Source organism: Danio aesculapii, chromosome 10 (assembly GCF_903798145.1).
Source record: "Danio aesculapii chromosome 10, fDanAes4.1, whole genome shotgun sequence".
In the NCBI taxonomy this organism is placed as follows: Eukaryota; Metazoa; Chordata; class Actinopteri; order Cypriniformes; family Danionidae; genus Danio; species Danio aesculapii.
This window is the reverse complement of record NC_079444.1, coordinates 38,176,895-38,189,105: the sequence shown is the minus strand read 5'-3', so window position 1 is coordinate 38,189,105 and position 12,211 is coordinate 38,176,895. Positions and strand designations below refer to the sequence as shown.

The 12,211-nt window shown below is 35.9% G+C and overlaps 1 protein-coding gene across 1 annotated transcript; it reads right to left on the bottom strand.

The window, feature by feature from the left end:
• Positions 1 to 2,195: 2,195 nt before the first annotated feature.
• serpinh1a (serpin peptidase inhibitor, clade H (heat shock protein 47), member 1a) lies at positions 2,196 to 10,910 on the bottom strand. The gene is made up of 5 exons (XM_056467315.1): positions 10,770 to 10,910; positions 6,272 to 6,871; positions 6,093 to 6,191; positions 2,792 to 3,024; positions 2,196 to 2,712 (listed from the first exon to the last, which is right to left on the bottom strand). The coding sequence occupies exons 2-5, from the start codon at positions 6,846 to 6,848 to the stop codon at positions 2,410 to 2,412; spliced, it is 1,212 nt and encodes a 403-aa protein (XP_056323290.1). The 5' UTR covers positions 6,849 to 6,871; positions 10,770 to 10,910; the 3' UTR covers positions 2,196 to 2,409.
• Positions 10,911 to 12,211: the final 1,301 nt, after the last annotated feature.

Here is a 12,211-nt window from a genome sequence, read left to right as displayed (position 1 = left end):
AAACACCCGGTGTAGTGAGTTATGCAAGCAAGCCATCGAAACGCAAATAAAAGAAAGAGTAACCCTGAGCAAAGAAATGCTGTTTGTGTGGATTTAAGACACATTTCATGGAGATCATACTTAATATAAGCATGCTGCACTTCTCAGAAAACCATTCAGGTGAAATTATGATGCTGTCAAGTACACTTGAATTTTCTGTGACATAAGAAAACATTATGAGGCATCTAAAAATCAATTATCAATGTAAATCCCAAAGTATACTTAGTTTTTGCTCATGTGATGGGAATTTTGTGATCAGCGCAGTATGGAAAGCAACTAGGGCCAAAATGTTTTTAGGTGAAATGCATGAAATTTCATTGTGCCGCATGATTACTCATTTCAATGCGCAAACAAGCACAACAACTAATGAAATTGCTGTATTTGAGACTATATTTGCTTTAGGCACAGTGGTTCATTTGGATAAATGTATACAAGATACACAAAAAATATTGTAATTATATATTGGCCTTTCAATAAACATTGTTGCCTCATCAAGTTGTGAGGTCACATCAGTTTCACACGTTTAAAGATTTTTGTCCCTGATGGCCTTCCATATTTCGCTAAAACTACAGACTCAATATGCTCATACTGTTTATGATAACACATACGAAATTAACATGTATGCCTTTACATGGCAAAACTGTGCACGTTCACGCAATAAAAATTCATATCGTCTTCAGACTTTGGACTCCATTAGCCCTCCATATTCCATATTTATACCTGTAAAATCTGTAAAAAGCATACTTGAGTCGGCACCAATAGCCTAGTGGTTAAGTGTCTCAACATATACTGTAGCACTGAGGTGGTCACAGTGACCCGAGTTTGATTGGTCCTTTGCCGATCGTGTTCCCTTCTCTCTGCTCCCCACACATTCCTGCCTCCACTCTACTGTCTTATACAATAAAGGTGAAAAATTCCTACAAAAGAATTATACATAAAAAGCTAATTTGAGAAACATGGCCAAATTGTGAGGTGACGCTTGTGAGGACACACATTGAAGATTTCAATACTTTTTGGCTCTGATGGCCTTCCATACAAGTAAAACAAAACATACTTTGGGTTTAAAGCAGTCCTGTCAAAATATTATTCACGATTAATCACATCCAAAATAAAACCTTGTATTTACATAATATATGTGTATTGTGCATATTTATTTTGTGTTTAAATATATATATATATTAGGGGTGTGAACCTACACTGGTCTCACGGTTCGGTCATGATTATCATGCCATCGGTTCGGTTCAATACGATATCACGGTGCATCGCAGTGCATTAATGATGCTTTCCATACATAGATTTTTTCTTCACAACACAAGAGTTTTTGCACAGAAGACAGCATGAGCATTTATAGCAAATAAAGTAATGAAAATATTATCCTGCTTGCTTTTTGAGCGCTGTCAAGCGAGGTCTTATACCCCTATGATTGGTCATTGTCTTCACCCGCTCTACAGAAAGGGCTGCGATTGGCTTTAGAAATGAAACGAGACGCTGGAAGAACAGCTGTGTTTTCAGTCTATACACACATAATACGTGTTTATCACAGGTAATCCATAATAGGCACAGTGTTGAAAACTTGCACCTTAGGCACGCTTGTGTCTGGACCCACAAGTATCGCTTTAACAGTCAAGAGGTGAGGCAAAGTTACCTCACGAACATGCCAGCGGGTCAAATTTCTCCCTAGTAGTGAAATAGCGGCTCGTGTGCTGTGCCTTCTTCAGTGTTAATGAAAGACTTTCCAGCAAACTCGCAAGCAGTTGATCTGTGCATAATTATCTACCTTTTAAGTAGTAGCAGCGTTTTATTTACTGGCACTCACATCCTTCGCCACAGTATTCTACTGCGACACGCATAGGCGATAAATGACGTCAGTACGTAATAACCGGCAATGATCTATTACTGAACCGATATTGAATTGTCCCAATTTGCATCACTGTGAAACAATTAATTTTGACACCCCTAATATATATATATATATATATATATATATATATATATATATATATATATATATATATATATATATATATATATATATATATATATATATATATATTTATATATTTTTAGTTTAATTATATATATTTCATTTATAATTTTAGATATTTATATATTATTTTATATATTTATTTATTTATAATATGTATATCTAATACAAATTATGTATAAATATATATGTAAATGTGTGAGTACACACACATAATGTAAATACAAACGTGTATTTTGGATGCGATTAATTGTTTGACAGCACTAGTTTAAAGATTAAAAGATAGCACAAGGTGTCCACAGATGGAACAAACTCAGGTGTACCATTTACACACATCCACAAATCTGCACACACTCCCACATACACTCGCATTTAAATTACCAAAGCTACAATTCATCCCTCATTTTATCACCCTTCGGTCGGATCAGCCTGCCCATGAAAAGAATGGAGTTTGTCTTGTTGTCCTTCACCAGGAAGACAAAAGGATGGTCGGCGTAAAAGAGTTTGGGATTTTTCAGCTTGTCAGTACCAAAGATGCTAGTATCAGGTGGATTTCCCTCTGTGTCCCACTCCATGGCCGAGGCATGGAAAACATTGGACAAATAGAGGTCTTTCTTCCCTGAGATGTTGGACAGATCAGCCTTGGCCTTGTCCACAGCTTCAGTAAGACCCAGTTCACCGAGATGTTTCTGTAAGGAAAAGTGTGGTTATATCAGCAACTGAATTCACAGATGAGTTAGTAACATGTTTGCCTAAATTGGTTCGTACCTGCAGGTTGTGGCTGACCTCCATGCTGACCTTTGGGAGAGAAACTGCTACTGCTGTCTGTTCCATTGTACTGACCCAGGTGTTCAGTTGTTGACGTGTCAGCAGTTTCTCCACTCTTTCCAGTGATTCTACGTGGTATGGCATGATGAGGACTAAAGATGACATCTTATGGGCCAGCGGCATTTCCAGAACTAAAAGTTTGTTGGTTGTGTCATCAAGGAAGCCATAAATGCCTGGAAGTAAACATAACAGATGTGATGTTCACTGTAATGTGAAGTAAGTGTTGAACACATTTGTGCACTGGCTAGTCTTAATCTTGTATTTTGCTAAGATATTAACAGACTTTAAATACAAAGATACACCAATATGGATTTTTTTTATACAGATAACCAATAACTTTATATTAGGAAGACAGACGAATCTTGATACTAATTTTTCTGAGCCTGATAAGAAAAAACAAACAAACAAACAGATGCTGCAGTTTGTTGTTTTAAACAAATAAATTTTTTTATTTTACTTTTTAAGGGTTCCCACGCTTCATGAATGTACTTGAATTTCAGACATACTGTGCATCCGGAAAGTATTCATAGCTCTTCACTTTTTCCACATTTTTTATGTTACAACCTTAGTCCAAAATGGATTAACTTCAATTATTTCCTCAAAATTCTACACACAATACCCCATAATGACAATGTGAACAAAATATGTTTTGAAATTGTTGCAAATTTATTAAAAATAAAAAAGCTGAAAAATCACATGTACATCAGTATTCACAGCCTTTCCCGTGAAGCTTCAAATTGAGCTCAGGTACATTCTGTTCCCACTGATCATTCTTGTGATGTTTCAGCAGCTTAATTGGAGTTCACCTGTGGTAAATTCAGTTGATTAGATATTTGAAAAGGCATACACCTGTCTATATTAGGTCCCAGGATTGACAGTGCATGTCAAAGCACAAACCAAGCATGAAGACAAAGGAATTTTCTGTAGACCTCTGAGACAGCATTATCTCAGACTCAGACTGGGGAAATGGTTCATCTTCCTGCAGGACAATGACCCAAAGCACACCACCAAAATATCAATGGAGTGGCTTCAAAACAACTCAGTGAATGTCCTTGTGCGGTCCAGCCAGAGCCCAGACCTAAATCCTATTGAACATCTCTGGAGAGATCTGAAAATGGCTGTACACCGTCGCGTCCCATCCAACCTGATAGAGCTTGAGAGGTACTGCAAAGTGGAATGGGCAAAAATTCCCAAAGACAGGTGTGCCAAGCTTGTGGCATCATATTCAAAAAGACTTGAAGCTGTAATTGCTGCCAAAGGTGCAGCAACAAAGTATTAAGCAAAGGCTGTCAATACTTATGTACATGTGGATTTTTAGCTTTTTAATTTTTAATAAATTTGCAACAATTTCAAAAACTCTTTTTTTCACATTGTCATTATGGGCTATTGTGTGTAGAATTTTGAGGAAATAAATGAATTTAATCAAGTTTTTGAATAAGGCTGAAACATAAAAAAAATGTGGAAAAAGTGAAGCGCTATGAATGCTTTCTGTATGCACTGTATGGATTCAAGGCCTGGAAAGTACTTAAAAACAAACAAAGGTCCTTAAAAGTGTTAGAATTAAATTTGAAATAATTTGTTTATGTTTTTTTTTCTTTTCAACAATTTTCAATTGTCAAAAACAAAATGAAAAAACTGAGAAATGCTTTAATTAAAAATCTTAAATTTAAGTCTTGTACATTAACACTGAAAATAATGTATATTTTATTAATACTTCAGAAACCGCACCAGTGAATATCACCAGTATTGAATTAACTACTTGTATTAAATTTCTTTCAACATGACTGTTTAAAATGGTCAATTTTTGAAAATCACTCTGACATTTTTAATGTAAATATTATGTGTAAGTTAAATGTTAAATACAATAAAGACTTTCATGGCGCTACATATGCCTGGGGGTGTGAATTCGAGAGGTGCCTGATTTAAAATGAATGGAGCTTTAAAAAGTCCTTGAATCTGCTGTTCAAGAAAGCTTGGGAACACTAAATATTTTATAATAATTATACACAATGCACTTAAAGTATACACTTAATCATGTAGTGTATAAGTTTATTGTCTTCCCTAATAGAACACTAATGTTTTTTACTAACTAGAAATATAAACAGTTTTCCCCTAAAAAGAGAGGCTTGTAATCCCTTACAGAAATGTTCAACATTTCACTTCTGTTAATTAGTTGAATAAGTGCATCATTCGAGTATTGCACTTATTCTATTTACAGGGTGTCCGCGGGGTATTAAAAACTCTTAAAATGTCTTAAAAACGACATTTTAGGCCTTTTAAATTCAATGAAATGTTGTCTTGTAGGTCTTAAATCATTTTAAACAGGTCTTAATTTTCCTATGTCTATGTGAAGCTACCTAATAGGGCCAACCCCCATCCAATAACCAACAATCTATCTCAGAATAGATTTTAACAAAACTATTTATAAAGACATTTACCAATGTAGTTTAATTGAGTTCTTTTTTTAAAGCAGAAGTTATGTTGAATAATGTTTATGTACCTGACACATTGTTTAAAATATGTGGCTAAGGAATAACTATTTAGAACTTTTTAGATGGGCAGATTAAAATCCTTTTCGCTGGACAATCCAGCCAATTAGAAAAATAAATGTAGAATTTAGCCCTGTGTAAGTCAGAAATTTCATTCGTTATAGTCTTAAAAGGGTCTTAAATTTGACGTTGTGAAACCCTGATTTAGAATTTTCCAGCCAATTCACATGGTATCACTCGAATAATGAATGGGCATTATCAGTAGTTATCAGCTGATATATATGGGCCAGTAGAGGCCTTCTGTGCCTACTGGAAGGCTCAGAAGGCTGTTATCATCCATCCACATGAATAATCAACTATAGATCACATACGGCTGCAGCCGGAAGTTAACGAGAATTATCTATATTATTTATTAAATGTCCCATTAAATGTATTTTATTAATGTGTACCCCAACCCTGAACCCAATCATCACAGTAATGTAAAAACAGATTTGGATCTGAAGTCTTCTCTATCAGTGTAGCTGATTAACCATGTGGATAGATGACAACAGCCTTCTGAGCCTACCAGTAGGCACAGAAGGTCTCTACTGGCCCATATCTACCAGCTGATAACCACTGATCATGCTCACTCAATCGAGTGATAACATTTGAACCGGCTGGATTTTTCAGTATGTGATTTGGTTCCTTTTACCACTGAGCTACAAATGATTTTGTGTTTCAGGATGATCTATGCTTTTAAACCAAGTCCTCACCTGTGCGATGCATCATGGGTACGGAGACGGTGTATGACCGGTGCACTAAGAAACCACGATTGTCCACCATTTTATGATGAAACTGCTCATTCCAGTGTGCTAGAGAGAAAACAGAGACAGGTTTTAGTTTCTAAAGAATCTACCAATTGCTTTTCATTCAAAAGTTAATCAACACTTACGTTTATAAAACATGGCATTGATGATCATGGCTCCATCTGTCTTCTCCACATCTTTGGTCACCTCCGGCAGCTTTCCATCAGTAGACTTTGAAGCCCAATCGTTAATGGCTTTCACTGCGCTGCGTTTGTCGCGGAAGTTAATTTTGGAGTGTTCGTAATTGTAATGCTTCTTGCTGCTCTTCAGAAAGTCATCAACGAAGCTAACAGAACTGGGCCCGTAGAAGCGGTTGCTGATCTTCCAGGTGACATTACGTGCCTTTGGGTTGCTGACCTCGGTGAGGAGCTCCGAAAGCCCAGAATGGAGTTGCTCATCCTTCACTGAAGTGGCGCTCAATACAGTTTTGACCTGAGAAGCAGTGTTGGACTTTCCTCCAAGAGCCACCAGACCCAGTGACGAGGCCACTACCACTGGGGAAATCAGGATGTTCTCGATGTCCTTCTCTTTCGCCATGTTTTGATACAGGTTGAAGGCCAGTGTGGCGCTGTTGTCGGCTAGCGTGGTTGCAATGCTGCTCAGGGTCTTGTTTGCGCTCACAGTGGCCAATAGGCACAGGAGAAGCACGTTTGATGCCAACATGATTTTAGAGGTAAGTTTACAACCTGTAAAGGTGGCAGAGAACTAATCAGTGAGGTTTAAAGGTTAAATTACAATGTTGGTTTTAATAAGGTGTTAGTAAAGCACTGTAAGCCATTGTAATGCCTTATTTCCACTGAGCAGTACAGTTCAATACAGTATGATTTGATATGGATCACCCATCGAAACCATCTGCGACTAATGCAGGAAATGTCTATTTTAGAACATCTTTCTATTTCCGCGACATCACGGCAGAACAACAGCATATACTACTATGACAATGATCACCTCAGGTACTGATTATGGGCTTTTTTTCAGTCTTAAATGCTCCCAATGTGAGTTTAAATGCCATTTTACATGACATTTATTACCATACTACTAAAAGCAGCATTGGGTAGTTCACCTCAGATCTTGAAAATAAAGTAACTAGTAGACGGTTTAAAAATGAAAGTAAGAACTGTGACAACAACATCAGTCACTCAGTAGCCTATTAATAATGTTAAAGAGGTTTAATATATATTAATTGGTATTTAAATATTTCTGTCATGTGGCATCGTGTTTGGTGCAGACAGACAAATTACTTGTCACTGTAATATTGTCACATCGCATGTTGTTAGGACACGTTGTTACTTGGTAGACGTCCTGTACACCAGAAAATCGTTATCAACGTCATTCTCGTTTAAAATAGATAGCTCTATGGATGTGTTGACCTGCAAATAGAGAGAGGAAACAGCGCCTCTTGTGGTTTCCACATTTACAACGAAAATAAATGTGTAACTAACTGGACTGTACCAAACTGTATCACTCAGTGGAAATGGGCCATAAAGCCGTGGTCACACTGCTTTTTTTGCCCAATAAACTTCCATTCATACACATGCGAATGTGGCAGACATAAAAATGCAATTATACTGAAATAGGAATATAATGCAATAAAAATATAATGCAAAAAAAATTATACTTGTAATTTGCAGTAGGATGAAATCATAATATTTCATGATAAAAATACTTATAAAATGTTTGTATTATTGAAATGAATGTTGAATGTTACCACCTAATTTAACTTGCAGCTTCATACGGAAATGCAAGCTTATGCATCAGGTTTTGCAAAACGTGACCTCTCAGTACAGAAATTGAATATATGGTCCATTACAAAGATCTCTTTTGCCGTGTTTTGCTCTCTAAGGCTCACTGATTGGTGGATTTTTTTTTTGCACAACATCATGGGTAATGTGATGAACTTGATTTATTGCTGACAAAGGCATATACAGTCAACGAATTATACAATAAATTATATAAAACAGCTTTTCAATGGAGAAAATGAAAACAATTTTAACTACCAGATACTGACTGTTGTCAGACACACACATCACTTGTTTCAAGTTTTGTTATTTGTGATTAATTTTTCTGTTCTAAATATGCTTTTGGGTTTATTTAAAGGTATTTTTTTTAATTTTGTTTAAAAGTACTTGTAGCCTATTTGACATTATTACTTTATTTTATTTTCCCCCAATTATCTAAGTTTTTACTAAGTTTACTAGCCACAACCATATCACCCTGACCAGTTACTCAATGAAGCTAAGCAGGGCTGAGCCTGGTCAATACCTGGATGGGAGACCACATGGGAAAACTAGGTTGTTAGGAAGTGGTGTTAGTGAGGCTAACAGGGGGCGCTCAACCTGCTATCTGTGTTAGTCCTAATGCCCCAGTATGTGAAGAGGACACTGTACTGTCAGTGGGCGCTGTCTTTCTAACTTTAAACCAAGGTCCTGACTTTCTGTGGTCATTACAAATCCCATGGCACTTCTCGTAAAGAGGGGTGTAACCCTGGTGTCCTGGCCAAATTTCCTCCATCGGCCCTTACCGATCATAGACTCCCAATTATCAATCACCCACTGAATTGGCTCTACCATCATCTCTCCATTCCACCTATAGCTGCTGTGTGGTGAGCACACTGGTGCTGTTGTCCTGTGGCTGTTGTAGCATCATTCCAGTGGATGGCCCACAGTGGTGGTGGTGTGGGGAGACCCCTCACCCTCATGGTTGTGAAGTGCTTTGGGTGTATGGCCATACACGATATATGCTTTATACATTATATAAATACACACATTACATTAAGTTTACCCCATGCAATTTATTATAGAAATGCAGTAAATATGAGAGGGTTTTCTCTGTGTAGAGCTGTAGACTGTGCTCTGACCACAAAACTCTGAGAAGAGCCAAGATAAATTAAAGCTGTAATTTGAAATCTCCACAGACTTTTAATGACAGGCCTGCTGTGCTAAAGGAGGTCCAGCAGATATACAAGGCAGAAGCATTACATAACTGCCACGTGCACAGCTGAAACATACACTACACTGTCAAATGAATGAGACGTATTAACTGTGGTTTTAACAGTTCCCATTGCTGTTAAAGAATTTGAGAAAATCTTTAGATGTTTTTAAACGCTTCCTTTGCTCACCATAGTTAGATGATGATTATTTGACCAAAATACAGCAAAAACAGTCAAATTGCTAAATATTTTAAAAATTTAAAAGAACTATTTTATATTTTTATACATTTTAAAATATACAGTTGAAGTCAAAATGATTGGCTCTCCTGTGAAATTTTTATTTTTTATCAAATATTTCACAAGTGAGGTTTAATTGAACCAATGACATTTTCACATTATTTACAAAAATATTTTTTTTTTTTTGTGGAAAGTCTTATTTCTTTTAGTTTGGTTGGAATAAAAGCCGTTTTTAATTTTTAAGACAATTTAAATATATATTTTTATATTATTTAATATAACATATTTAATATTATCAGCCCCCTTGATAAATAAGAATATATATATATATATATATATATATATATATATATATATATATATATATATATATAGATAGATAGATAGATAGATAGATAGATAGATAGATAGATAGATAGATAGATAGATAGATAGATAGATAGATAGATAGATAGATAGATAGATAGATAGATAGACAGACAGACAGACAGACAGACAGATAGATAGATAGATAGATAGATAAATTGCAAAATAACTAGTAATATATTATGTACTGACAATGACAAAGTAAATTATTTATTAGAAATAACTACCATGTTTAAAAATGTGTTGAAAAAAATCTTTATTAAACAGCATTTGGGAAATATTCTTAAAATAATTACACTTTCACAGGAGGGGCTAATAATTTTGACTATATCATTGTTCATTGTAACATGATCCTTCAGAAAGCATTATAATATGCTGATATGCTTCTAAAGAAATATTTCTTATTATAAATGTTTAAGCCTTCCAGGATTGTTTGATGAGTAGAAGTTAATTTAATTCATTTTAATTGTTGCTAAACAAAATTTATTTTCCAAAAACAAAACAAAGTGCAAAATTTTTCCAAATTCAAAAGCAAAGAAAAACCATTCCATATACCCAAGATGCACAGATATTTTCATGGACACAGTCTGTAACAGCCACACATGCAGATTTCAGGGTTCCCGAGTCATTTTACACTGGATAAACGTTATCCAATCAGCACTGCCAGGATGGCAGGAAGCTCAACACTAGTGTGGGAACATCAGACTTCAGAGATCCTGCAGATTGTGCCGCTTTACCCCACCCTAATCCCAATGAATGGCCCAAAATGAAGCCTTTAGGAATGCAAACTTCACCAAATCACAGCCTTTCATTGAATGACTTTTATTGTGCCTTTAGGCAAGTCTGAGACAGTTAAACACTTAAAATTCCTTTATGAGCTGTAGCTGCTTATGGGATTTTTAAGTTGAACTGGTTAAAAAGTACACAGAACTGAACATTCCCAATGAAGGATTCTGCTTTGCAACGCTGCACATTCTTTACATTTTTCTGTGCTGCATTAATACAACAATATCCATTTGTTTTCACAGCTATAAATGGCATCTGTTACTCACCTCTCAGAGCTCCTGAAAAACCTCTCTACAACCTCTCGGGTACGTCGACTTCCCAGGCACCAAATCCTTCACCTAGACTTTATAGATGGGAAAAGAAACTTCTGGAAGTTGAGAAAGGAGTATTAGAATGGTTGCTGTTGTCTGTGAGATCCTCCCCCCAGATCCAGTTACTGTGAGATCTGGACTCGCTCTCTCTCTCCTCCAGGTCCTAAAGGTAGCAGCAATTCCTTGCACACACAACTGACTTTGAAAGCACACAACCAAAATGCTGCCTTATTTCAACCTAAATTTGAGTAAAATATGGTCAAACTCAATGGTTGGGTTACATTTGTGTTAAAATTTGTACTCGGTGGTTGGGTTTGCACATGTAGCCAAATCTGGGCTGAAATAGTGTGTATGAAAAAAGATGGATGTATAGGCCTAAACATCAGAAATCATAATATCCTAGAATAAAACTACATTTAATTTAGTCTCAAACATGGTGTTGTTATGATTTTGATCATAAAGATGTAAAGAGCTTTTACATGTTGTAAAAGTAACGGTAAGACTGCATGTTTGGTGTTCCTCCCCCACCCGTCTCTCTCTCTCTCTCTCTCTCTCCTCTGTGCCACGTTTGTAGAGACTCATGTCTGGGCCTGCAAGCGCAGCAGACAAAACAGTACAGGGATTTTATCTCTCTTTTTGTGTGCAAAGCATGCTTTATGGTTATCATTCATGGCCAGTAATGGCAAAATACTTTTTAAAAAACTATTGTTGTTTTTTTTTTGCTATAAAATAATGTTTCCATTTATATACTGTAGCACTAGGAATACTGTTCTGTAAACACAAGGCACTGAAATGCATAAAAAAATCCCTCAGGAATATTTCATTGCTTACAAGTTGCTCTATTAAAACACAGAAGACTCCGACATTTAAGTGTACATAAAGTTGAAGATTATAACATAAAGTTGAAGACATAATGATTAGCCCTGTGACATTTTCTAGTATTTCACAGGTGATGTTTTAATGACTAATTTCGTTTGTCATAATTTATATTTTACTAATAATTTTAAGACATAAGTATTCAGCTGAAAGTGCAATTTACAGGTTTAACTAAGTTATTTATGCAAGTCATTGGACTACAATAAATGTCAAAGTCCAACAGTCAATGTCCAACGTCCATCCTAAAATCAACCAAAGATCAACATCTAATGATGTTACAGCTTGACGTTGTGTGGATGTTACCACTATGACTTCTATCAGACGTTGGATTTTGGTTGCCATATCTGATGAATAAATGTCAGTTTTTAATGTCAATATGATGTTGGTTTAAGATGTTGGCTCGACGTTGGATTTTGTTCACTTACAGCACAACCTAAAATCATCCAAGTATCAACGTCATTTAATGTCATTATTGGACGTTAAAATAATCTTGTCCTTAGACGCTGGCTAGACATTGAATT